The following is a 27,991-nucleotide window of genomic DNA, read 5'->3' on the forward strand; positions in this document are numbered from 1 at the left end:
AAAAACATGACTGTCAGGTTGTCCTGTCTGTCTCTGTGTTGCTCTGCGACAGACTGGCACCTCCTGACCCCACTGGGGTGGAACGAAAATGGATGGACAATCAGCATGTAGTCAGTTAAATATTTCCTGAAATATGAAGATGTTTAAAGATGTTCATGGAGAGACATCCGTTACTCTCATTCGGGTCTCTAACTCCTGCTGAAAGTTTCTCACAGTTTGTGATTTTATGTTAAAAGTTCTTTATAGATTAAAATTATCAGTATAATTTGATGCTCTGATGTTTTATGCTGTCAACTAGAGAAACTTTTGTTTCTGTAACTAAACTGAGACGGAGCGGATCCTCCAGGAAGGTTTGGATTTGGCTTTGCTGAACATAAATCAGGGTTTATGAAGGTTTAATGAAGGGAAGCACTGGGTGACGCACTGCTTATTAAATCTAAACATGTTATAGATGATTTATAGATTGTATTTGATCAGAATGACTCGTTATTCTGGTCTGATCACAGATGATAACATTAAAGAAATAAAGAGCATTAAATGGTAATTTTGGAATAACCAATCACGTCATCAGTTCTGCTCATACAGACCCTCGGATATGACGTCAGAGATATAGGAGAATGGATTTATGTCAGGACGTCATAAACAGAACCGGAACCCGGAGGAACCAAGCGGGTTCCGGTTCTACCGGATCGTTTCTGTTCGTGCTGCTGTTTCCTGTCTTGGCCACTAGATGGCCTCATCAACCTTTCATCGGGGTGTCCAAACGTTTTACACCAGAATCTCATCAGGAGTCAAAGATTATGGAAACTCAGAATAATTTCATTGTAAATTATTATTTTCTTCACATTTACTCATTAATAAATCAACAAAGTGACATTTTAATGAAACAAAAGGTCTCATTTCTGTTGAAAAATTATTTTAGGTCCTGAAAGTCTCAGCTGTTCACTGACAGGATTGTGATGCTTTACTGGTTAGGATGCAAGTAAATAAGGAAAAAAATAGATAAAAAGCACATTCCTACATTTTCAAACAGTTTGTTTCCATTGCCTTAAATCATTTTAACCAAACATGTTCAACAACTTTTACAAAAAGATAAAGAGATAAATGAACCCAGACATTCAGTGATGATGTACATATAACGTTTAATTTCACTGTTGAGGACGAGTCAGCTGAAGCCAACAGAAACCGTTAACGGTTTAGTTGGACCAGTTTCAGCCTGATGTGAAACATCGTGTGAATGAATGTACTGAACCCAAAGTCCTTCACACAGCAGTGAGGTCGGTGATGCTCCCTTTGATCAAGTCTGAGTTGGTCTTTAAAACCACAACACCTGATGAACTGTCTTAGTTTGAATCAGCTCTTTAACTCAACTGATTTCCAGGTGTAACCGTTTCCCTGCAACAAACTTAGCTGACTTAAGAGCCTCAACAAGAGAGAAATTATCAGCCACACAGATTATAGTACAAGCAGCACTGAGTTACGACATGGCGGCTGTTTCACCTGCAGGGTGTTTCTGGCCTTAACTCTCTCTGTTCCCCACCCAACAACAGTGACCCCATCTGAAACATTTCCAAAAGATGCATCAGTGAACGTGATGATGTGCAGTTTAATAAGAAAGAAGCAAAGAGGCTCCGACAGGAAGCAGCTCATAAACCAGGAGCTGCAGTTCCTCCAAAGCAGAGGGGAGGCGCTGCAGAGGCCTCCTGCAGCTCAGATCTCCATGGTAACATCTGATACTTAAAATGATCAAATGTTTGAGAGCACTGCTATGAAATGAAAACCTGAAACCAGGCAGTCTGTTCAGCAGATTTCTTTATTGGATGAAGCAAAACAACGCAGCAGATTTCAATCCCCTAATATGAAAATAAATAAATGATTTTTAATCTTTGTGTCTCAGAAGCTCGGATCGCCACCTGCAGCCGACTTCCTCCTCTGCTGACGATTCTTCCGGTTTTCCGCTGTCAGTTCAGCTGCGACCAGAAAAATGACCAAACAGAAAAACTGACGGCGGCGCAATTTGGCACGAGATGAACGCAGACCGGCGCGGGGAGGGCGGGGCTAAATCAGCAGCGCCTGGTTGGTTCATCCCAAACATACCCTCAGAAAAATAGGATAAAATCTCAGTGATAGGCGTTACCATGGTGACTAATTACAAAGAAGAGAAGCACCACCAAACTCCCTCTGATCCCTGCTAACGATGCTAAAGAGCCTTAAAAGCTAAAATAAAACGACTCAGGAGAAGAAGAAGCAGCTCCGATCCTCTGAGTGAGTGGAGGAAACGGGAGGCGTCACTCTGACGGTTATCTGCAGCTGGTGTGCGTGTGTGTGTGGACGGAGGGATGTGTGTGTGTGGAGTTTGTTGTGACGACGTTAAATCAGCCGATTTCAGAGGAAACTTCAAACCGAAACCCGAATGTTTCTGCTGCTTCGACTCCAATTCAATAATTACTGAATTTATGGATAAATCTGATCGATTCTGCATGAATCATGACGAGGAAACGATAAACCCTGCTGCAGAGCGAGTGTGTGTGTTTATCTGTGTGTGTGAGTCCAGTACGGCGGTCTACTGCTCGCTGAACGCCTCCAGGTCAAAGGCCGTGTCCAGGAAGCGCCGCAGCTCCACCAGGTGTGTGTTCTTGTTTCCGGTGGCCGGTGCCGCCGCCGGGTCTCTGCCGGCGTACCTGAGGCACAGAGAGGGGGCGGAGTCAGAGCCGGCAGCGCTCCGGCTCTGGCCGAGGCGGCGCGGCGCTTACCCGACGTTCTTGGCCTTGTTGATGGTGGTCCTGATGCGCGGCTTCACGTAGTCGTAGTAACCCTGGTTCTTGTGCTCCTCCTGACACCACACCAGGTCGGCGTTGGGGAAACGCTCAAACTCCGCCTTCACCTGGTCGAACGGGAACGGGGAGAGCTGCAGGGCAGAGGGAGGGAGGGGCGGGGCTTACCGTCTGCTGGCTCAGCAAAAACTGGAAACATTTATTATTCATTTGATTTGGCTGAGAATGCAGGAATCTTCCTTTAAAGAGGGATTTAAAGAGACCCGTTTGGACTCGGAGTTTAAACACAAACAGGCAGAAACTGAACATCTGGGATAAATATGGAACATGTCTGGTGGCAAACGGTCCTGAACTTCATTTCCATGCTCACTGTACGACATCCTCCTATTTTTCATTTTGTTGTATTTTTTTGTTCATATGTTTAGTTATGTTGAGGAAAGCTTGGAAAAAACTAAATAATAAAGAAACATGTATTCATTATTTTCTGATCAAAATCAATAAAAATCCTGCTGTTTAACAGCATTGAAACACGTGCTGCCCCCTGCTGGTGCCACCAGGAAACACCAGCATTCCTGCTGCGCCGTGTGATCCGTCTACTGAGGTCCGGTTGGAGTTCCTGTCTGCATCCCAAACAGATTTCACATTGCAGACTGCAGAGCATCCTGCGGCGTCAGAGCTGAGGCGTTCATGTTCACCTTTCAGGTCCGTCTCAGAGCGCGGCTACAAACCCAGATAAACTGATTTTTACGAGTTCTGCTGTGATAATCCGCCTGCATGCTGGCGGTGGAACACAGCCCAGTCAGACTGGAGGGGCAGCTGGAGGACAGCGGGCCGGTCCTGGTACCTGCTCCATGCGGCTGATGGCCACCGTCTCCTCCAGGCCTCTCTTCTTCCTCTCTTTGGTCAGCTCGTAGTAAACCTTCCCAGTGCAGAAGATCAGCCTCTTCACGGCGTCGGGCCGCTGCGCCGCCGGCCCATCGTCCGGGATCAGCCTCTGGAAGTGGGTTCCTGCACACAGGGAGGAAGAGGAGGAAGGCCGAAGGCCAGGCTGAGCAACCCGGGCTAGCAGCTAGCTGCTAGCATCAGAACCATGAGCGGCGGCGGCGGCGTTACCGGGCAGCATGCCGTCGAAGCTGGAGCGGGCGTCAGGATGGCGCAGCAGAGACTTGGGAGTGAAAACGATCAGCTGAAGAAACAGGAAGTCCAACAGAACAGGTCAGTTTTCAAAATAAAAGCCCACATAGGAAGTGAAGGCTGTGGGCGGTACCGGCTTCCTGAAGGGCAGCAGGATCTGCCTCCTCAGAACATGGAAGTAGTTCCCAGGACTGGAGCAGTTCACCACGATCCAGTTACAGTCGTACAGCTGCCGGACCGCCAGGTCCTCCGACAGGTTCTGGAGGACGGAACCACAGTCAGAACCTACAGACTCACACACTGTACCGGTACCAGAGCCGGCCGACCCAAACGCCGTGCTGGTACCAGTTTGGGTTCTGTTATCAGAACCATATGTTTATTTCCTGTTTCCCAGTTTGAAGATCTTTGTACCTTAAATTTAATTTCCTTTGGGTTCAAAAGTGTTTTTAAATTTAACCAAATTGAACCGAACCGAACTGAACCGAACCAAACTGAACCAAACTGAAGTGAACTATACTGAACTGAACTGAACCGAACCAAACTGAACCGAACCGAACTAAACCGAACCAAACTGAAATGAACTATACTGAACTGAACCGAACTGAACCAAACTGAACTGAACCAAACTGAACTGAACCAAACTGAACTGAACTGAACCGAACTGAACTGAACCAAACTGAACTGAACCGAACTGAACTGAACCAAACTGAACTGAACCGAACTGAACCAAACCGAACCAAACTGAAGTGAACCGAACCAAACTGAACCGAACCGAACCGAACTAAACCGAACCAAACTGAAGTGAACTATACTGAACTGAACTGAACCGAACCAAACTGAAGTGAACTATACTGAACTGAACTGAACCGAACCAAACTGAAGTGAACTATACTGAACTGAACCGAACCAAACTGAACCGAACTAAACCGAACCAAACTGAAGTGAACTATACTGAACTGAACCGAACCAAACTGAACCGAACCGAACTAAACCGAACCAAACTGAAGTGAACTATACTGAACTGAACTGAACCGAACCAAACTGAAGTGAACTATACTGAACTGAACTGAACCGAACCAAACTGAAGTGAACTATACTGAACTGAACTGAACCGAACCAAACTGAACCGAACTAAACCGAACCAAACTGAAGTGAACTATACTGAACTGAACCAAACTGAACCGAACCGAACTAAACCGAACCAAACTGAAGTGAACTATACTGAACTGAACTGAACTGAACCAAACTAAAGTGAACCAAACTGAACCGAACTGAACTGAACCAAACTGAACTGAACCAAACTGAACTGAACCAAACTGAACTGAACTGAACCGAACTGAACCAAAGTGAACTGAACTGAACCGAACCAAACTGAACTGAACTGAACCGAACTGAACTGAACAAAACTGAACTGAACCGAACTGAACTGCCTCGTGGCTGAAGAGTTCTGTAAACCTACTGGCATGACGTCCGGGTCGTCGTTGCACATCTGGAGGAACCGTTCGGGCCGGGCCGAGGAATGTTCTGGACCCTGCGGATGCGAGCAGAGCGGCGTGTTAGGAGAAGTTCTGAAGGCCAGACCCGGTTCTGGTTCCGGAGCCTCACCATGCCCTCCATGCCGTGCGGCAGCAGCAGGACGATGCCGTTCTGCCGGACCCACTTGGCCTGACCCGGGCAGATGAACTGGTCGATGATGCACTGCGCCGTGTTGTGGAAGTCTCCGAACTGGGCCTCCCACAGGATCAGCGCGTTGGGGCTCGCCATGGCGAAGCCCAGCTCAAAGCCTGCAGGGAACCGGGTCAGAACCTCAGAGACAGGACCGACCTGCAGAACCCGAGGACCCGGAGGGACTCACCCAGCACTCCGTACTCGGACAGCGAGCTGTTGCAGACGGTGTAGGGGGCCTGGTCCGGCGCCAGGTGGTTCATGGGGATGCAGGTTCTCTTGTCGACGTTCTGGTCATGGAGGACGTGGTGACGGTGGCTGAGAGGGGACAAGAAGGTTACAGAACCCATCCAACAGAACCAGGGCTGCTCTAAACAAACCGGACCTGACCAGAACCAATGGAGAGCCTACAGACTCTAACCCTGAAGTTCTGCTAGCTGCGGTCCAGTCCTGGTTCTGTTTGGGTCAGAGGTTCCTCCCACCAGGGTTACCTGAACGTTCCTCTCTCGACATCCTGACCCGACAGCCGGACGTGGATGCCCTCCTTCAGCAGGGAGCCCAGCGCCATGTACTCGGCCAGAGCCCAGTCCACGGTCCGGTTCCGGACCATCTCGCCTCGGCCCTTCAGGATGCGACTCAGACCTGGTCCAACAACAACAGAGTCCGTTTAGGGGCCGGTTCCACCCAGCAGAGGCTGCAGCGGTTCCGGAGCGGAGCGGACCTCCGTGGATGGTGAAGTCCTCCACGGGGACGGAGGACGCCACCAGTCCGATCTGGTTCAGGTTCTCCTCAGAGATCCCCGTGCTCGGGCAGCTCATCGACTTGGGCTGCCCGTCCAGAGTGAAAAAACCTGAGGAGGACATTCAGGACGTCAAGGTTCTGGTTTCTGCACCACCGGCCGACCCGGAACCGGCCCAGAACCCCCCGAGCTCACCGGGCCACGGAGAGTCCAGCCAGTGCTTGATGTGCAGGATCTTCTCGTCTTTGGAGCGAGCGAACGCCTCTTCGCAGATCTTATCGTACTTGGCGATCTCCTCCTGCATTCAGACACAAAACCCATCAAAACCTTTATCCTGCACCAACAGAACCTGTGACCGTCCGGTCCAGGGTTCTGGTCCAGGGTTCCGGTCCAGGGTTCACCTCGTACTCCTGCCGGCTCACGGCTCCCTCTGCGATCAGCTTCTCGGCGTATTTCTGCAGAACCGGTTTCTGCTTCTTGATCTGCTTGTACATCAGCGGCTGGGTGAACATCGGCTCGTCCATCTCGTTGTGGCCCATCCGGCGGTAGCACACCTGGGCGGTAGGCATGGCGGCAGGGTCAGAGGTCAGGCTGCAGGGCCGCGCTGCGGGAGGCGGGGGCACTCACCAGGTCGACCACCACGTCTTTGTGAAAGGTGGCCCTCCACTCCGCCGCCACCTTGCAGACGTAGGTGACGGCCTCGGGGTCGTCGGCGTTGACGTGGAAGATCGGGGCGTTGACGACGCGGGCGACGTCCGTCGGGTACGGAGAGGAGCGGGCCATGCGCGGGTCGGTGGTGAAGCCGATCTGCAGATGGAGACGGGATGGTGAGCCGATAGGAGGCTAGTCTCACTCTGCGCCCCCAGCTGGTCGCCAGGCGTCACCTGGTTGTTGACCACCACGTGCACGGTGCCGTGCGTGGTGTAGGACGGCAGGTCCGACAGGTGGAAGGTCTCATAGACGATGCCCTGGCCGGCGAAGGCGGCGTCTCCATGCAGCAGGATGGACATCACCTGGACACGGAGCGGACAGGTAGATCAGTGTCAGACCGATCGGATCCGTTTGGGTTTGTGCAGCGGTGCTGCAGGAATTTCCTGCATTCAGACTCACTCGGTTCCCGTCGGTGTCTCCGCAGTAGAACTGCTCCGCCTTGGTTTTGCCCTGGACCACGGGGTCCACGGCCTCCAGGTGGGACGGGTTGGCCACCAGAGACAGAGTGATGTTCCGGTCCGTGACCCGGTTGATCCGACGGTGGTACATGCCCAGGTGGTACTTCACGTCTCCGGAGCCCTGAGGAATCGCAGCAGGTTCACACAGTCTGTTAGTGTACATGAGGAATCCCTCAAACCTCAGAAACTCAACACTGATTAGAGACCAACAGCATCAGGGTTTCTACCCCTGATGGAGTCGCAGTACCTCATCGGCCGCCTCCAGTTTGGAGTCGAACTGGCAGAAGATCTGCTCCAGTTCTTTACGGATCACATTGGCCAAAACGTTCAGCCGACCCCTGGAAACACAAAGAGCATCAGACCAAGCAGCAGTTTCCCCTGGTTCCTCTGGTTCTGGTGACCAGAACCAGAGGAACCGAGCTGAGACATTTTTCAGCTTTTACTTCATTTAACTGAGAAACTCAACCTGAGAGGAAACGTCTTCATCAGGCAAACAAGTTGGTTTATAAATTTAACGGATGTTCAGTTAAATCGTTACGAAGCAGAAAGTAAACATTTATTTTTTACCGACTGAAACAACAAACTGAAAAATTTAAAATGTTTATGATTCACTTTAAAACTCTGGTTTTTATTTTACTGACTAAAATTATAAAATACTTAGAAACAGTCGGATATGATACCTGTGTGTGTTACCTGTGTGTGTGTTACCTGAGTGTGTGTTACCTGTGTGTGTTACCTGTGTGTGTGTGTGTTACCTGAGTGTGTGTCACCTGTGTGTGTCACCTGTGTGTGTTACCTGTGCGGCATGCCCATGATGACGTTCTCCACTCCGTTCTCAGAGGATTTGTCGATGATGGTCTTCAGAGCCGGGATCAGAGACTCGCAGCCCTCCAGTCCGAATCGTTTCTCTGCAGACCATTTCTTCTGCAGAAACTCCTCAAACCTGAACAGAGCCAGAGGTCAGGTGATCCCGGCCCCGCCGCCCCGGCCGCCCCGCAGGCGAGGCCTACCTGGTGGAGCGGACCATCCGGGCCAGCAGCGTCCTCTTCTCCTCCAGAGTGAACTGCATCACTCCTGGAGTCTCAAACTTCTGGCGGATCCACTGGCACTGCTCCAGGTCGTTGATGAACATGAACTCCACCCCGATGTGCTGGCAGTAGGCCATCTGAAGCCACACACAGTCTGAGTCAGAGGGTCACATGTTTACATACCCCCCGGGGGCGACGCGTCCCACCTACCTCCAGGCGGCGGATGATCTCCTTGAGCGGCAGCGCCGTCTCCGAGCCGCCGATGAAGGTGGTGGTGGGAAGCCGGAACACCTTCTCCAGGTCCGATTCGTCCAGACCGTAGAAGCCTACAAGTCCCATGATGCAAAGCGGGACAGGAAGGGAGGGAGGAGGAAGAGGAGAAACAAGAGGAAGGAGGTGAAGAACCAGAAGATTGAAGGTGAAGGAAATGAAGTTAGAGATGAAAACCAGACAGATGAGGAAGAGGAGGAAGAGGTGAGAGGATTAGAGCCAATCAGCATGAAGCAGATCTTCAAACATGTTGGTTCCTCCTGATCAGAACCAAAACGGTTCAAACTTTGTTTCACTCTGGAGTCCTCCACTATGTTCAGGACTGAGCTGCCATGACACCAGCCGGATCCAGATCTCCCCCTCAACCTCTTCAGAACCGGTCCAGAACCGGTCCTGCTGCTCAGGGTGAATTACAGCTTAATCCAGAGACGGATCCAGGTGGAGCTAAACCAGAAACCTGGTTTTAAATCCCTGGTTGGGACGCGCCAGGATTCAGGATGCTTTAGAAACGCATCCATGTTGCCTCAGCTTCCGCTAAATAAAGCATTAGCCTATTGCTTTAGCATTAGCTTCTGCTAAATACAGCGTTAGCTTATTGCATTAGCTTCTGCTAAATACAGCGGTAGCCTATTGCTTTAGCATTAGCTTCTGCTAAATACAGCATTAGCCTATTGCTTTAGTATTAGCGTCTGCTGCATACAGTACTAGCCTATTGCTTTAGCATTAGCTTATGCTAAGTACAGTGGTAGCCTATTGCTTTAGCATTACCTTCTGCTGCATACAGCGCTAGCCTATTGCTTTAGCATTAGCTTCCATTAATACAGAGTTAGCCTATTGCTTTAGCATTAGCTTCGGCTAAATACAGCGTTGGCCTATTGCTTTAGCATTAGCTTTTGCTAATTGCAGTGTTAGCATATTGATTAAGCATTAGCTTCTGTGAGATGCTGGTATAGTGCTTCAGCATTAGCATAACTAATAGTTCTGAAAAATGCTTTTGGGTTAGCGCAGCCAACTTTTCATCCAGGTTCGTCCTGGTCTCGTTAGTCCAGAACTGGAAGGAAACCTTCAACATCTGAACCGTTAGCTGCTTCCTAGCCTGGCCAGCAGAGGGCGACCTGGAGGCTGGAGGTTTTTCCTCAACAAGCAGAATCTCCACATATTTGTTCTCAAACTAATTTAACAAGAAAATCTGAGCGTCTCCACACGGGGACGGAGCGAATTCAGGACATCCTGATGCTGGTTGGCTGACCGGGTCGGCAGGTTCTGCAGAGACCCGTTAGCGTCTCTGACCGGGCCTTCGGCCATCTTGGTGTTTAATCTGAATTTTAGGATCTGACGCAGAAATTTGACCAACAAAACAGAACAAGCTGAGACCAGAGCTGAGAAGAAACCAGAGGATGAACTACAAATTAAAGGCTGACGTGTTGCCACGGTTACAGTAGGGCGGTTCTCCCAGAGAGGACGGGTCCAGATCTGGTTCTGACGGTAACATGTCGCTTCTCTGCAGACGCATGAACAGATGACATGAACATGTTATTGAGGCGGGGCGAGGCGTTACGATGGAGACAGGTGAGAAAAGAGGACCTGGGTGGGGTCCTCTCGGCCAATCAGAGAGTTCTGCTCACAGACTCAACTAATCACAGGAAGCCCTGCAGCAGATCTCAGGTCTGATGTTCATCGCGGTACCAACAGAGTCTCTGAGGCATCTGATGAAGAGTCTGGAAAAACCCAAAACGCCCCAGATGACCTCTGACCCCTTCTACCTCTGGCGCTCCGCTGATGGAGGCGCCACAGTCTGAGCAGCCTGGGTCGTGCGGTTAGAGCTTTAGGTTGAGATTTTCCTCCTGGCGATCTGAAGATGATCTGGATGATGAGAGTTCAGAGCGACCGGATCTGGACGGGAGGCTATCCGGACGGATCCAGAATATTCCTGGCCCGATGTCGTAGCCTGCTGAGTGTGACGTGCGAGGTGACGGAAACGTGGAGGGGAATCCAAAACGATGGACGTTGGAGACGTTTAATGTCGTCCACAAACCGTCTCCACTGCTTCTTCCCCGGCGGCCATGTTTGTTTACTCCGGTTTGGGTTGGAGACTTCCTGTCTGACTGGACGTTGATGAGTGAAGTCGGTAGGTGTTGGCGTTGCTCCTTGCCAAACGACAAACCGGTTACACCCCGGAGGTTTAATGGAAGCATGTCGGGTCTCTCTGGTTTCACTGGTTTTGCCGTCTGAACCAGTAGGACGCTGCTCAGGTTCTTCCTCCTGGTTCTGGTCTCGGGTTGTCTCTGTCTTCCGGATATCTTGTGCCCCGATGATTTCTTCTCTTCTGTTTGATGTTTAAAATTTTCTTCTAAAGAAACTTTTGACCCATTTTCTCCCGTTTCCATGGGAACCGACTCGGACGGAATCTGGACTTTTTACCCCCGGATTCGAGCCGCCGACGTCCTGCAACCTTTAGACACCGGGTCTAAAGGAGACACCAGGTCAGTTGGACCTGAGGACCTGGTCCAGTCAGAGCAGACGAGTTCTTGGTTTCAGTCGGATCCGTCTGTCATAAACTGGATCCAGGAACCGGTTCCGTTAAGAAGAACTCAGCAAGAAAATGGAAAAGCTCCTACAGCTCCTATGTTCAGAACCGAACCATGTCCAACCTGATCTGGTTCTGACCCAGTTAAAACCCGGTTCTGGCCTGTCATATCTGCAGAGCAGGAAGCGACCTTCAGCTAGAAGCTTCAGAAACAGGGAGGGGAGGGGGGACAGCAGCGAGCTCTGGTCCGAATGTTTGCTCCAGGAACTGTTCCAGAACCAGAACGGCTCTAAAGTGGATCAGACTTTTAAACTGTAGGAGCAGAACCGGGCCTCTGAGACCAGAACCGGTCCAGATCCAGTAAGGAGTTCTGTGGGAACTTCATAAAGAAATCCTGACCAACATAATCTGAGTTTAAGACAATTTACAAAATTATAATTTTGTAAAACATTAAAGTGAAAACTAGAGTGGATTACAGATTAGGGCTGAAACGATTCCTCTAATGATTCCAGTTCCTCGATCACTAAAATTCCTCCAGGAAAATTTTCCTGCCTCGAAGCTTCGTTAGTTTATGTTTTATCATTTAGCGCGCCGTGTTCCGGCCGGAACATTATTTGCGTTGCGCGTCGCTCTGACTTCCGCCTCCGAGTTGTGACGTAAGAGCTATCGTCATAATGTCCAATCTTCAAGTTCGGCCCGCGGGGATTTTACTGATTAGTGATAATTCCGGGTTTTCATCGTTTTCGGGGAACCAATAATCATCCTTAAGATGACCGGAGCGATCCGGGAGTCCGGCAGCCTTTCTGCTCCGGAGCTGGAAGCGAACGGCGGGAAGAAGCTGAGGAGGATTTCTACAGGCAGAGGCTGAACACGGCGGGCGGCTGATGCTGACAGTGGAAGAGCAGCTTTAGGACGAACCGCACAATAAATGTCACATGGCTGGTAGATGAGTTTCTGAGTGACGGACGGAGGAGCCGTAAATATCCCGAATTGCCCCCCGGTCTTACTCCGCCTGCCCTCCAACCCCAAACCCCCCAATCCAGGAGACATTTCCCGTTTTGTCAAACCCAAAGCTTGGCAGGTTTGGGCCGAGGTGAGAGTTCATCTGTTAAACTCACTGAAGATGAACAGAAACTAAAAACTGGATCATTTTTATCAGCGTATCTGTGAGCCTCTTTATTATTACATATAATTTCAGATCTTTGTGTAACTTTTCTTCAGGTTCACTTAGAAAGTGAGCTGTTATTGTTACAGGTTGGTTCCTAAACTACAGAAAAGTAACTGTTGGGGAAGATCAAATGTGAAAATTTGACTGATATATCTGACAGTAACACCTCCGTTATGCCAAACTAACCAATATTTTTTTTTTATCCAATTACTCGATTAATTGTAAAAATAATTGATAGATTACTCGGTTACTAAAATATTTGTTTACAACAGCCCTATAACAGATTAGACTGGATTTTCATTTCCACAGGAAACCGTCTCTTCTAGACGGGGCAACAATGCGACCAAACATCATGACAGTAAACACAAATCTGTCATGACAATGAATTAAAGAATCTTGGTGATATAAAAACACCGTCATCCTGACTGACCGGCAGTTTCACTGAAATCAGTTTTTCCTCAAACTTTTGGAGCCGAGAGGAAAAACTACAGACTAAACGTCTGAACGGAGAACAGGTTCATCCATATCTATCTGAAACTGTGACGACGCAGAAAATCCTCAAATATTCCCACGGTGTTTTAAAGGCGTGGTTTTTGGCTAACTGTGTTGCCATGGTAACTCAAACTGCCAATAAAAACACCAGCCTGCATCCGGAGCCGCATGTTTTCATACGCATGCTGCGCTGCATTATCGAAGAGTCCAGTTCAGAGGCGCCATTTGGCTGGACCTCTGTTGGATTAGGTCAGTCACTTTAAACTGATTGTGAATATTTATACAATCCTTCATTTCAATGTTGACATTTCTGTCATTATTTTGTAGAAATCAGTTTCACTTTGACCTTATGATGCAGATAATCTGTGAAAACATCGAGCTTCCAGTGTTCCCAGTGCTAACTGGAAACAACCAGAGCCAGGAGGCGGGTCTTGGCGCTGTACATCACTATCCTGTATGGCGCTGCTCATCCCTCTCCCGTCCCTTGCTCTCTGCAGCCAGCATATGCCGTCATCAATGCTAAGGCTTGTTAGCATAGCCACTGATGACGACAGATTAACAGTTTTCCTGTAAATCGTTTCTACGCCGTTGGCACATGTTGCAGCGAGTACATGAAGATGATTGACAGCGCTAAGACCTGCCTCCGGGCTCTGATTGGCTGTTTTTGGTCGGTAGCGATGCTAGCTCAGGCTAGCTCCAGGAGATGGATCTTTTCACAGGTCATCTGTCTCATTAGAAGTTAGGTTCTACAGCTTTAACGTCTTATTTTCTTCTAGGTGAAAAAGCAAATTTATCTGATGTTGATGGATTCAGAGACGAAACGAAACGTAAAACATCCACAGAGTCGAAAACCTTCCTACCGAACTGCAGCTAATTATATAAAAACTGAACAGAACCGGAGGATGTTCTGCTTTGTGGTGTCCATCAGTCCCGACTGACCATTGGACCGAGACGGAGAGGACAGCTGCAATGTGATGGACCGGGTCAGAACCGGCAGACAGCTGAGCAGCGAAGTGAAGCCGATCTACAGAGCGGCAGCAGCAGCAGCAGCAGCAGCGTCTCATACCTCCTACCGTTAGGAACCTCAGCCTCTTCTTGAGCACAGCCACGTCTGGAGGTCACCAGCAGGGGGCAGCGATGGGGAGAAACACCCAGACAACATTAATGACCGTCAGCCTGTTCGACCGCCACCACCACACCAACACCATCCGGCCCGCGGCATCTCTGCACCCCCAGCACCGCCCGGTTCTACAGAACCTCCGGCTCCGGCGCAGCGAGGGAGAGATGAAGGCCACACCATGCTGGGGTTAGTCAGAACTCGACCCAATCAGAACCACGCACCAAGCCATTCCACCGGGACGCGGCTAATTCCTGGTTCAGAACCACAACTGTTCCACCGGGATGCGACTTATTCCTGGTTCAGAACCACAGCAGCAAGCCATTCGCTGGGATGCGGCTAATTCCTGGTTCAGCAAAGCAACAGCATTTCTAACTTTGGCCCAACAGAACCGTTTGTATCTGAATAGAGTCGGGTTCGTTCTGCTTGGCCGTTGTGGACCAGGTTCTTGGTTCCATAATGTTTCTTCTTCTCTGGTTAATTAAAGCTATGGCTGTTTTGAATGTGTTCTGATCCATTCATCTGATCAGTTCAATAGTGTGGACCAGAACCAGAACCTTCTGAGCAGGTGAGCCTCCAGTCCAGCAGCAGAACCGGTACCGGGTCAGATTCCTGGCACATGGTATGGAGTAACTCTGAGGTCAGACACTGATGTGGGGTCCTTCTAAACTATGGAACATCCTGAAGCTCTGGGCTCTGTGGATCAGAGGCACCGGGTCACAGTGGGCTGGTTCTGTTGGTATGTGGACCTGAGTTCTGATCGGGTTCTAAACACTGTATGTCTGGTACCCGGCTCAAAATTATTTATACATCTGGAGGATTCAGACATTGTGTTTTTAAATTTTAACCAAAAATGTTGAATCAAACTTTATAATCACAGCAACCAGAACCTTCCTCTGGTTCTCCTGGTTCTGATGGTCCATCTTTGGTGATGACCTCCGGGTCTTTGAGGTTGGTCATGCTGGATCATTTAATCTCCAGGGTTTCCTTTCAGTTCAGGACTAAACAAAGCGGCGGCCATGTTGACCTGCCAGCCGCTCTGGGGGCGGGGTCACATGACGTCCATCTCCTCTCTCCTCCAATCATGACTCAGATCTTCACATCAACTGGAGCTAAAGCTGCTAGCTGCTATCGTTAGCATTAATTACAGACACGGAAGCTGCAGCAGTGACCCAACAATCCTCCAGCCGGTCAGAACCAACAAGCGTTCAGAGCTGACAAGTCAACAAGAAGCCACGGTCTATGTTTATACCTCTATACATAGAGCTAGTTCAGTCAGAGCAGAGCTGGAACTAATCAGACATCTTGGTGATGGTTCCTCAGGTTCAGACCAAAAGCAGCCCTGATTGGTCCTCCAACAGGAAGTTGAACTAAAGCTAAATTACCCTGATGTGGAAAACTACTGCAGGGTTCTGATGGTACCACTGATGGTACCACCAGGTCTCTACTGAAACCACCTGGTCATGCTGGTGGTGGAGGGTTTATTGGGTCACTTTGGACCTTTGAGCATCATTCAGTCACCACAGCGGACCGCGTTCTGATCCATGTCACACAGCCCAGATCATCTCAGGATTCTAGGGCTTCACTATGATCAGTGGTCGGCACCGCTAACTAAAATGCTAACTATGCTAAATCTGAACATAAGCACCACTAACTAAAACACTAGCTATGCTAAATCTGAACATAAGCACAGCTAACTAAAACGCTAGCTATGCTAAATCTGAACATAAGCACCGCTAAATAAAACACTAGCTATGCTAAATCTGAACATTAGCACCGCTAACTAATCTGAACATTAGCACAGCTAACTAAAACACTAGCTATACTAAATCTGAACATTAGCACCGCTAACTAAAATGCTAACTATGCTAAATCTGAACATTAGCACCGCTAACTAAAATGTTAGCTATGCTAAATCTGAACATTAGCACCGCTAACTAAAATGTTAGCTATGCTAAATCCGAACATTAGCACCGCTAACTAAAACGCCAACTATGCTAACCCTGAAGGGATGATCATAAACATTAGCTGGAGGTAAAAGTGGGCCAACCTGATGCTGGAGAGGGGAAGTGGATCAACTTCCTGGGATTCTTTAGTCCCAGTCTAGTTTCACATTCCAATCTAAAAATAGACGGGAGTGTTTTAAATCACACTCCACCACTAGGTGGCGATCCCACTGGAGGCGTTTAATGGATAAAAGCTGGTTTTAGTCTGAACTAGAGTTTTCAGTCAGAAAACAGATAATCTGATCATTTCTCCCAGCTTTGAGTCTTTATGAAGGAATTTTAATGACCACCGTCTAAAACAATAAGGCCAACAATTATGTTGTTTTAGTGAGACAGAAGATTAAAAACAGTGATTGCCATTTTTACAAACTTTTAGTTCTCTAACTGGTTTGACTTCCAACAGAAGACAAACCAGTAGAGAAGCTCCAGTTAGCTGAGATCTGTGGGTTAATGCTCTAGACGTTCTTCATATGCCAGAAGTTTCCAGACGCCACGATGGACGATTGAACGAGACGCTGGAACCTTCCTGGCATGTGAGAACGTTTCAGAGGGAACTTCCTCTGGCGCACATCCAGGATTTTAGTGTGGGACGCATTCCCGATCGGGGAAACCTTCCAGCTGGGGTGAGTGTGGAGGGAAAGAGGTGGAGGCTGACTGAGGGTGGAGGTCCTCACCCAGCTTGTCGGACGATGTGATAATGTCAGTGGGAACGCACGAGTCCAGATCGGCGTCCATGATGCCCAGCGGGTCCAGCTGGGCCACGTGGTGCCCCCGGATCTACAGAGGGCGACACAGAACCCACCCAGGACAGGACAGGAGGAGGAGGAAGAGTGATGAAGAGTCACAACAGAGGGGGAGTGTTAGAGGGTTAGAGGAGGAGGAGGATGGGTGGGAGGAAGAGCAACATTAACACCAGAGTTCTGGTTCTGTTCTGGCGTCTCACCGACGTCCTGGAAGCCGGCGCTGACCGGAGCGTCGTCAAAATTCACACAGCTGCGTTGTGATGGCCCAGGACCTGAACACACACACACACCCAGCCCGAGCACACACACACCGTTAACACTCTCCAGCTGCGCTTCATGTGTGCCGCTAACGTGGAAAAACAGATTCCTGCTACGTTTCCATTAACTAAGAAAAAATTTGGAATCTCACGTTAAAGTTTATTCACGCGACATTAAAAAATGCGCAGCATCGTCTCCCTCCTTCCTTCCTGCTGTCGTCTTCTTCATTTCCGCCAGTAGTAACATCCAGTTGTTGATCACATGACTGGTGTGAAAAAAACTGTTTCCATGGCAATTTTATGAAATCCGGCTGAAAAACCACAGGATCCTAGAAAACATTTTATCAGAAAACTATTTTTGATGTGGCGTTTCCATTAAGCAAGTTTATTTTTATCCCAATTTGTGCATTTATACGATCAATGGAAACGCAGCTGCAGAGTTACGAAGGTTTCACCAGCAGATCTCATTCCAGGATCTTCTGGTTTAGTTTAATCCTCATTTTATTGGTTCATTTATTTAAAGGCAGCTCTACTTATTTCATAGACTTTTATTTCTTACCTCAGTTTAAATTACAGGCTAGGGTTAGGGGGGCGGGACTTTCTCTGGGGGCGGGGCTAATCAGAGGGCAGTGATTGGCAGAGTTCACATCATCAGATTTGTTCTGCTTCTAAATGAGGAACCAAATCGTATCCAATAGTTTTGTCTGCATTTTATCCGACCTTTACGTCGTTGATTGAGACATCTGCCAAAACTGAGCAGCAGAGGAAGCCAGACGGTGAATCCAAACGATGGTTGCTAAGTTTTAATCAGCTTCTGTTGTCTGGTGACGAGTAACGTTAAAATCCATCTGTAGACACTGGCAGCCATCTTTACTGCTGCAAACAGAGCGCTGCTGCGTGGCGTCTACGTTCTTCCTCTTTCGCTTTGGACACCGTTCACAGAAGTCAACATGGAGGCGATTCGACTGGCTGGATCATGAAACTGATTTAACATCTGGTTGTGTTTTGGTCGGAGTCGTGCCGACGTTCTCATCCCTGACAGAACTGCTTTACCTGAAGTTCACGTCTCTCAGGTGTGTGCGCTCAGATTAGCCCCGCCCCCAGAGAAAGCCCCGCCCCTCATTTGCATATGAGAACATGAACTAAAAAGGGCCTAAATACATGAAGCAGCTGTACAGTAAGACCCAGCACTGTGAGATTGATTTAATCTCTCCATCTGATCTTTGCTCTCGTCTTATGACTCATGATGCAGGAATATGAATCATTTCAAGTTCCTGCTCAGATTCACCTGGACTTATTTTAACCTGAAGCTCCGGCTGCGACTACTGCTTCCTGTAACAAACATGCAGTCAGTTTAAATGCTGCCACTGATCCCTGATCAGATGTTCAGCTGCGATGCCGTCAGCTGGGCTCTCCTCCGTGAGCTCTGGGTATTAGATTTGCTGCCGCCTCGTATCCGGGGTCAGGGTTTGTTTTTGCTCCACGGTGAGCGGCCAAACGCAGCTTTGGTTTGGAAGTGACTGGTTATGAATCTGCAGCTGGACTGAAGCAGCTGAAAACTGTCGGCCTGCAGGAGGGAAACTGACTCTCTGCTGGCTGATGGAGCGATGAACAAGTTTCAATATCACTGTACAGACATAAGCAGGCCGCTCTTGTAAATGAGATTTTGGATCTCAATGAGACAACCAACATAAATAAAAGTTATATATATATATACTGTGATAGATTCTATAATTTAGATTATATGTTCATAATAAAGACTTCAGCTCTAATTTTTATTTAAGCCACATCCCAGCTTTTCTTCTCCATATTAATTCACCTGGAAAATAAAAGCCTCATTAGTACAGTAATCTGTTACCATGGAAACAGTGCAGCGGCGCCTTCAGTGTTGCTTCAGTCAGAAAGCAGGAAGTATTTGTTTTCAAGAGAAGAACTGCTCCCTCTCTGACCTGGCTGTGCAGAGGAAGGTTTGATTCCTCCACAACGCTGCAGCAGTGGAAAGAAATGGCTGCTCAGAAACAGCTTCACAGTCTCTCAGTATGTAGAAAATAATCAACATACCAAGACTGAATGGGCAGTTGCTTTCCTTAAGTGCCTACTGTCGCTAATTAGCATCACAGCTAAAGTTACACTAATGGTGGGTGCAATGTTAAATTTATAGTCTATCATGTTGGACTGAGCATAATCACAAGTAATAACTGGAAATAAATGTTAAAGTGAGTCTGTGGATAAATCTGTGAATTATTTGTCGCAGACTTTAAAGCGTCGGATTTTAAATCTGTTTCCCATAAACACACAAACAGATACAGGTTTTTGAAACCTTCACTTTGGTCAGACTTTTTATAAATAATTGTTTTTAATATTAAACTGCGTTTTCATGTGGATGAAAGACCAAAACCAATGAAAATGTCTTCCCAGGTATCGGCTACATGGACTAGGCCCTTTTCTCTCATAACCCAGACAGAAACACTCGACATGTTCAGAGAAATCAGAGGAATCATGGCTGAAAGAAACAGAAAGCTAAAGATTTCAGCTCAGTTTCACACCGACGTTCAGTCAAGTTCAAACAATTTCACTAAATAATTAATCACTTTATAAATATGGAGATTTCAACCAGTTAATGTGCAGAAAAGGATGAGAATCTTTTCTGAGGCCGTTTTCATGACAACGATCCAACAAATTTTTTTTTTTCATTTCTATTAACACATTTACTTGAAGCCATTCCAATTACAATCTCTGTTTACACATCGAAAAGGTGCAGTGCCTTCGCCACGCCACTAGTGGCTGCTAGGTTCTGCATTAAACAAAGTTCTACCTGACAGTCGATTCGCATTTCCCCAGAATCTGGGCCAACACACACACTGATGAGAGCCCAGTTGCAAAAGAGTAAAAAAAAAGTGGGAAACTTTGCTGAAACATGTTTGAGCTTTCACGGTGTCCGTAGTTCTCTGGATAAAAGCGCTGAACAACCAGGAGCGTATTTTGCCGCCTGGCGGTGCAGAGCGGCGAGGAGACGAGGGGAAACGTATCTGACGGGGAAGCGCGGATCGTCGTAACACCTGTCGGCAGTTTCTTCTTCTGTGGATTGTAGCAGCAGCTGTTTTGCGTCATACTGCATGAGCCCATGATTCCCTGACAGAAAAGATCCATTTACTCTGTTTACAAGCGGTACGTTTGGAACCCGTTGTCAAACTGTGCCACTGTCAGGGAAAACATTCGCTATTTTCGTGTAAATGTGAAGCACAAACTCAGCAAAACTTCCATTTTCACCAGAACTTTTTATCGTGCAAACAGGGCCTGAGTTTACTGCAGTTCACATAAAAACCACAGACTTGTTCCAACTTCAGCAGAATCAGGTCAAAGTGACTGAAACTGAATCAGTTCAGGTTCATAGTTCACTGGTTCACAGAAGGTTACAGTTCGTACCTGGTAGGCTCTGATGAGGGTCTGGACAGCCAGATGATCCTCCACCAGCTTCTCCGCGTTGGGCTGAGCGCCGACCAGCGAGGACAGCTGAGGAGCCGCCAGACCCAGAGGAGACTGGTAGGCGGCGCCGGGGGGCGCGCCGGCGTTGGCGTTACGGAAAAACACGTCCCACGACTGGAGGGAAGGAAGAAGAGGTCAGAGGTCAGGCAGGATGGATGGGAGGAGGGTTTTAACGTATGCATGTATGTGACTTATCGTTCCCCACGTTGGGCGTAAATTTGTTGTGAAAATCACACAAGAGCAGGAATCAGAAAAACAGATTCATTAGCGCGTCGGCGCCACAGGGGTCAATAACCACAAAAATCTCTGACCCTCTTAGTTACAAAACTTTATCAGTCCCTCGGAGATTTCACAATAGTTTTAGTGAATTTTTTGGTGCTACTTTAGGAATATTTACAAGGAATTTGCAATATTTTGTCTTCACTCAAATTCCACATGTAGAAGAAAAAGTGTAGAAGTCCTTTGGTGGTCAAGAACTGCAAAGTGTGAAAAATAATTTCTCCCCACTCTCATGGAGAACAGAGCGATTATTCTGGGATGCTTATTAATAAACAGCAGAAATGATGTTTAACCATGCAGAGCAGGACCGGTTCTGGTTCTGAGACCCGACTCAACTCAGATAAATGTAACTTAATAGAAACATTTCAGACATTTTCAACTAAGCTGAACAACATGGCTGACTAACTGAGATCACAGCAATGGGAGCAATACTGTGATGAAGAGATGGACATCCTGTTTGGAGGGTTGTGGGGCTGAATGGTCCATCCTTCTGTGACCTTTAACCTTTATGGTGATGTCATTAATATCTGGTGTGAGGCTGAATATCACATGGACATGAAAAACACAAGTTCGTGACACTTGGACTCCAGACTCTCCTGTGAGATGCTGAAATGATGAATTCATAACATTTCATTCAGTCCTGGTGGTTACCGTAATTTCCCTACTACTGAGCCTGAGGATAACTATGAAGAGAAAAAGTTGTATAAATATGTTAAGCACCCTGAGGTTTTCCTTTGAGTTAATTAATCTTTTTATTTTCCCACCTTTATTAACAAAATAATGGAAAATAAATTAAACCTGGTGTTTTGTGTCTGAGTGAGGACGCTCTACTTCCTAAACAAACATTAGTTAGTTTATTTACCGGAGAGTTTGTGGTTAAAGCTCAAAGCATTTGAAACTGTAGCCGCTCATAGTCCAAACATTACGGTAGTGATCAGTGTACAGAGATCCCTCGTTTTTCTTAGGGGTTGCGTTCCGAAAATAACCCGCGATTAGTGAAATCCGTGAAGTAGTTACTTTTATTTTTTACGATTATTACACAGCATAAATAAATACTCTTCATTGAAACCAAAGAACAAAACCTGTTTCCAGGTCAGCGATGTGCGTGTTCATCAATCGGGCCTTAATGTGATCAGGAGTCGTGTCATTAAAGCGTCTCCTCCAAGCTGCCCTGTGAAATTCACAGCTGGATCTACGGCAGAGCGACGGATCTGAGCCTCCGGTCGGGTTCTGCTCTGATTCTGGCCAGTTTTTTCCAGCAGGCATTCAAAGTTTTCAGCTTTCATCTCCTGAATGGCCAATCTGTATTACTTGTATTTAAATACGGTAACATTATTGGCACACAGGTAGAGAAGAACCGCAGAGACTGTTTAGCCAATCAGGACGCAGAACACAATGCACTGTGAAAAAAACTGCACAAAAAAATAATCCGCGAAGCAGCGAGACGGTGAAAGGTGAACCGCGATAGAGCGAAGGATCACTGTAGTCCAAACATTACGGTAGCGATCAGTATAGTCCAAACATTACGGTAGCGATCAGTATAGTCCAAACATTACGGTAGCGATCAGTATAGTCCAAACATTACGGTAGCGATCAGTATAGTCCAAACATTACGGTAGCGATCAGTATAGTCCAAACATTACGGTAGCGATCAGTCCACGTGGTTCAGCGCCTCCGATTGAATTCAACTGAAACATTTAAAAACAGGCACCTGCAGGACAGCAGGTACATCCAGAGGGTGATGACCATCACTAATCTGCAATTATTGATTATTATTCATTCTAATTGATATTTTTTATTTTTATTGATGTTCTGGTGGAACCAAAACCCGTCAGTACTGGCACAGTTTAGTGTTTTAAACATGTTTAGAGGGATAAATAACTGAATAAAAGCGTCGCTGCTGCCAGGTTAACAGATTTAAACCCTCTTCCTGCCAGGAACCGCTCTGGACCCGGTTCCTGTTCTGACCTGAACTTAACACCCAACCGCTCCGGCAGGAAATATGGACCAGAACATGCAGAGGTTCTGGTTCTGGTCCAGTGCAGCAGCTGAGCCATGTGTCGGAGCGTCGGGGAGCTAAAATTAGCCGGTGTCCTTTAGCGGCGCTGGAACGATATCGGGTCGGTTCTGATGGCAGCTGAGTCGCCTTCAGACTCCCGTCTGGACGTGGGATTTACGGGTTCTGACCCGTCGGATCAGAACAATAGAGGTCATCAGGTCATGCCTCCAAACAGAACCTGGACCAGAACCGGCTGTCACATGACCAGACAGTAAAAGCATGTGGATCTTCAGAACCTTCTGGACCCAAATAACATTTCTCTCCAGAACCAGGGAGGATTCTCATCAGACCAGTAGGAGGCGCCACCATTTCTCCAGTTGTTCACTCAGGCCTGACCTCTGACCCCGGTCCAGCAGGGGGCGCCTCACCTTGTGGACACTCTTGGGATTCTCCAGCCAGGCGTAGTACATCTCCTCCACGTAGTTGGAGCTCGTCCCGTTCAGGAACGGCTCCGACGCCACCGGCGCCGAGAAGCTCCTGATTGGCTGAAACGTCCTTGAGCCAGTGGCGCCGGTGGCTGTGATTGGCCGCTGCTGGCCGACAGTCTGCGCCGCCTGCGAGGCGGTGAGCGGGCGCAACCGCGCCGCACAAGTCCTTAAGCGATGCATGAGCAGTCCTCACACACACGGTGGTGCCGATCGGTCCGACGGGCCGGACGTCCTGCGCCTCAGACAGTAAGCTCCACCCGGGCCGCCGCTGCACAGGAAGCGTCGAATCAAACGTCCACTGAGGGAGGGAGAGTGAGAGAGACAGAGAGTGTGAGTTATGGTCGTGATGTGAGGAACCAATCGGACGTTTGTTCTGATCTGATCAACCAATCTGCTCAAACGATTCAGTTTGAGCAGAAACTGAATAGCTTCTCCAGCAGGAAGTTCTGCTCCGGTTCTGCTGGTCTGGACCCAGCTGGTTCTGTTCAGAACAGAACCAGAGAAGGTCCAGATCATCAGGGCTGCAGCTAACCATTCATATAAACATTAACATGATCAATCCAGTGATTGATACACATTGATCCTTTTTAAATAAGAAAATCAACATCATTCCTTTAGTGAATGTTTGAACATGAGAAAATCTGATTATTGTTATTGATTACCTGATCAATAATTAGATGTTGAAGGTGATTATTGGGAGACTTTTTCTGGTTCTGGTAAAACAGATTCATAGACTAAACAGTTTTTATATTAAATGTAAAATGTTTATCTTATTGTACAGTTTTGGCTTCATTACTGCTAATTTATCTATATAATCCAGTTAACGATTAATCAATTATTCAAATAATCAATTAATCGTTTGATCAGCTGCTCCACACAGACCACCAGTCAGCTGCTGGTTTAACTGGTTTAAGATAACCCCCCAGTCCTGGCACTGGTTAAAACGATTAATCGCTTATCACGACGTATTGATCTGTTCAGATGATCGATGATGATCAGTTCTTGCAGTTTTCTTTGTAACTTTGTGATTTTGTTTTTCAGGTGAAACACCTGGAGCCGCCTCACTGCTGAATTTGATAAACCAATAAACGGATTGATTGACCGGACTGCTGATATGAAGTCTGTTCTGATACATTTTCATTCACATTGTTGTGATCTGACACCCAAACAATATTTCATGTTTATATGAACCAAACTAAAACTCCACCGATTTATCTCTGACAGGAACTGAAACAATCAAAGTAAAAAGTTTCTTAAATGATGGTCTGGATCCATATTTACATTTTGCATCGTTAATCATTTAATGGATATAGATGGATGTACGGTTACTCCCCTAACCGGGTCAGAACCAGGACGTAGCCATCAGCTCGTCGGGTTCCTGCTGGTTCTGGTCTCCTGTGAACCCGGACCGACTGGAGACTGAAGCTACAACATCTCAATGATGTAATCGAGACATTTTAATTGCTAGCGCTAGGCTAACGTGTGCTTTGGCTGCATTTACCCAGAATGCCCTGTTCTATAGTCCACTCCCTGTTTTGGGTGCGGTCCGGTCCGCTTGCTGTTCACATCTGCATCAGAACTGAACCAGAGTTTGCTTAGTGTTCACTCCTCCAAACAGAACCGGCCCAAAGGACCAGCGGCCAACCGTTTGGACCCGGCAGAACTTCAGCGGTCATCAGGTGTTCATCTCTGAACAGGTGAATCCACCAATCACGTCTTCAGATCAGGTTGTCATGGTAACCCGTTCGGAAATGAAACCCGGGATCTTGTTATTCCAGTACTGATCCATGAATGATGTACTGAGTGGAATGTAACAGAAGCAGATTACTGAACTTGTTCACCAGGACAGACCAGACCGGGGGAGGTTCTGATCCAACACGGAGGTTCTGTAACTGCTCTGAGACCAAACGCATATTATTAGTTCACTGTGTGGTCATAATGTTATGCCTCATCAGCATCTAGTCATTTAAAACGTTCATTAAAGAACGTTCATCAGAGTGAAACTCCGTTCTGGACCTGATGCTGCTCAGACACCCAGCTGGTTCTGGTCCAGTCACCATGGCAACCAGCTGGAGTTCTGGGAAGTTCTGAAGAACTTCTCCACAGTTCGTGTCCCTCAGCTGAAACTTGACCCGGTTGGTTCTGGTTCGGTCAGAGCCGTCAGAACCTCCGCCCAGACCCAGCTGGAGGTTCTGTTTTGACCTTGTTGTGCGGCTGCAGTCCCCGTCTGGACACGCCCACCAGCGGTCCAGCCGGCCCTCTGATTGGCTGCTCCTCAGAAAGCCCGTCCGGCTATTGGCTACTGAAGCTGTCGGTAACTTTGTCCTTTCACGAGTCATAAGTTCCTCAAAATTACAGACAGCTTATTAAAACTCTGGAAAATCAGCTGCTGGGAGGGATTCAACGGTTAAAAACTGCTCCAACAGGCCAAATAGTGCGGGATATTCCTCCGCAGAGAGGCTGATTACCTTCATGGCTAACACATCAGGTTATGTAATTAGCCGGTTAGCTCCGCAGATAACCTGGCGCTAACCAGAGTAACTCAGCAAATGAAAACGGACCGAACCGAACCCCAGAGTGACCGAGCCGCCTCAGATGGGGCTGCTTTTCACTGGTGACCTCAGAGTTCAGCTCGGACTGCTGTTAGCTCACACGAGGCTAGCAGCGCAGCATGCTAACACCAAACACGGTTTAGAAAATGTTTAAGCTCAGACTGAAATCCTCCTTCATCACAGAGACAGCAGCAGGCCGTCTCTACACACACTACAGCCCAGCATAGAGCACTCTGAGCCGGGTACTAACCTCCAGAAGAGTCCAGCGGCTCCGCTCTCGGCCAGTTACCCGGACGCCCTTCTCTCCCGGTGAAGTGATGACAGCGAGGACGTCGCTGACGTCACGACGTACAACAGGAGGAGCGGGACTCAGGAAAACTTCCAGTTAAACTTTATAATTTCTACAAGCTAATTTTATGCTGGTCTTTGGCATAAAAACATTTTTTCCACAAATACTGTATTTGAAATAAGAAAGACATACTTTTTTATAGAGTAACTAAACCCCAAGTCTATTTTTCTTGCAGATGAACTGTACAAATTTATAATAAAAAAATAAAATAAAATAAAAATCCCAGTTCTGCGTACAACGGGAACGCAGAACTGGATATTTTAAGTTTACTGCTTTTGTTTGGGTGATTAAGGTAACAACTGAGCTGTTTGGTCACAGTAACTAACATTGTCTGGAGGAGAAAAGCATGGTGGTGGCAGCATCATGCTAGAACGGCCTTTCCAAAGCTTTGACCTCTGCCTCATTAAATATTTAAGGTTTATGAGGCGTGTATGTAAATATTTGAGTCTGTGTAGATCAGAGAATAAGAACCTGAGCTTCCTGTTTTACCAAAAATAACTCAAACTGACCGTTACAATCATTTTAACAAACTGAGCGGTCCAGAAACATTTCTACACGTTCTTCATCAATGTTTCCTGCTCAATAAAAATGATTAATTATTAAAAGATGAAAAGCGTCTGACATGATTCAAACCAACACAATCAGATTTAATCAAGTTTATTAAATTACGGTTTGAAGCTGAAATACATCACTGTTGCCGTAGCAACCGCAGTGGGTCCATGAGCATCCTCGTTTAAAAACAGTCAGACTTCCTGTCAGGATGAATGAACGTATGAATTTCTGACCTCCAGTCGGGGCAGAAAGAGTTTTATTTAACACCGACATAAAAACATGAAATATTTTTGATGACCAGAAACAGAATCAAACCAAACAAACAAAAATCCCATAAAATCATTTTGTAACAGAAAATAAGATTCTGTGTCCAACTCAGGTTCACCATCAATGAAACAAGCTCACATCTATTAGCCCTACTTTACATTCAACACTCGTGAATTATATCCATATATATTATTGATTTATAAATGTAAAGAGAGAAAGTGAATGGATTTCCTCTCCTCTCTGCTCATGATCCCAACCTGAAGGACCGAACTGGGATCAGACCCGGTGAACAAACCGATCAGACGCTTTGAACAAATCTCACGTTTGGACTCAAACCATCAGATTTAAAGATATGGCTTTAATCTCTGGCCTCCTGCTAAACAAATCACCTCCAAATAACTTCTTTAATTTATTGTATTATTTATTTTGAATATATTTGCAGGATGATTGTTTCTACTCTTCTGAATGTACTTCGACATGTAACAGTATAAAGTTTAAATGCAACCAGAATTTCTGGTGAAAATTTGTCAGTTTCCGTGAATTTTCAGTTGAAAGGGTTTAATATTTTCTCAGTTTTATTATTAATGGAAATATTCTTGACCTTCATGTTTATGATCCTTTATTGTATTGTACAGTGACAACTGTGTGCACCAGCGCCCCCTACAGGTTCAGGGGAAAAGAAATTACCAGTGGTGGGCATGGCTAACTACAAAGTTAGCTGCGCTAACGCTAAACAGCTACACCAACATGGTATTTAGCATAAGCTAATGCTAAAGCACTACACCAACGCCGTTTGCTTGTTTGTTGCATTTTGCCAGTTGCTCAAAGTTTCTTGATTAAAAAAATAGAATGTGAGGAAGCAGAATTGCTGCATCTTCACCACTTTCAAAATAAGAGTATGACTATAAATGTCCAAATCACAGGCGTCAA

General features: G+C 47.1%; 1 protein-coding gene across 2 annotated transcripts; it reads right to left on the reverse strand.

The window, feature by feature from the left end:
* Positions 1–1,794: 1,794 nt before the first annotated feature.
* ogdha (oxoglutarate dehydrogenase a) lies at positions 1,795–26,263 on the reverse strand. 2 transcript variants are annotated; one of them, XM_088008558.1, is made up of 24 exons: positions 26,144–26,263; positions 23,282–23,639; positions 20,516–20,689; positions 16,764–16,866; positions 14,033–14,077; positions 8,720–8,835; positions 8,492–8,646; positions 8,278–8,424; positions 7,729–7,819; positions 7,423–7,602; positions 7,197–7,325; positions 6,940–7,119; positions 6,714–6,866; positions 6,508–6,610; positions 6,295–6,423; positions 6,065–6,215; positions 5,764–5,891; positions 5,514–5,692; positions 5,368–5,439; positions 4,042–4,167; positions 3,888–3,960; positions 3,619–3,782; positions 2,754–2,908; positions 1,795–2,681 (listed from the first exon to the last, which is right to left on the reverse strand). In XM_088008558.1, the coding sequence occupies exons 2-24, from the start codon at positions 23,519–23,521 to the stop codon at positions 2,564–2,566; spliced, it is 3,111 nt and encodes a 1,036-aa protein (XP_087864684.1). In that variant the 5' UTR covers positions 23,522–23,639; positions 26,144–26,263; the 3' UTR covers positions 1,795–2,563. The 2 variants fall into 2 exon arrangements, with proteins under 2 accessions (XP_087864684.1, XP_087864685.1); XM_088008559.1 differs by lacking the exon at positions 14,033–14,077.
* Between the last annotated feature and the right edge of the window lie 1,728 nt (positions 26,264–27,991).

The sequence above is a fragment of the Poecilia mexicana genome, unplaced genomic scaffold (genome assembly GCF_051168715.1).
Source record: "Poecilia mexicana isolate PSO_F unplaced genomic scaffold, ASM5116871v1 scaffold_9, whole genome shotgun sequence".
In the NCBI taxonomy this organism is placed as follows: Eukaryota; Metazoa; Chordata; class Actinopteri; order Cyprinodontiformes; family Poeciliidae; genus Poecilia; species Poecilia mexicana.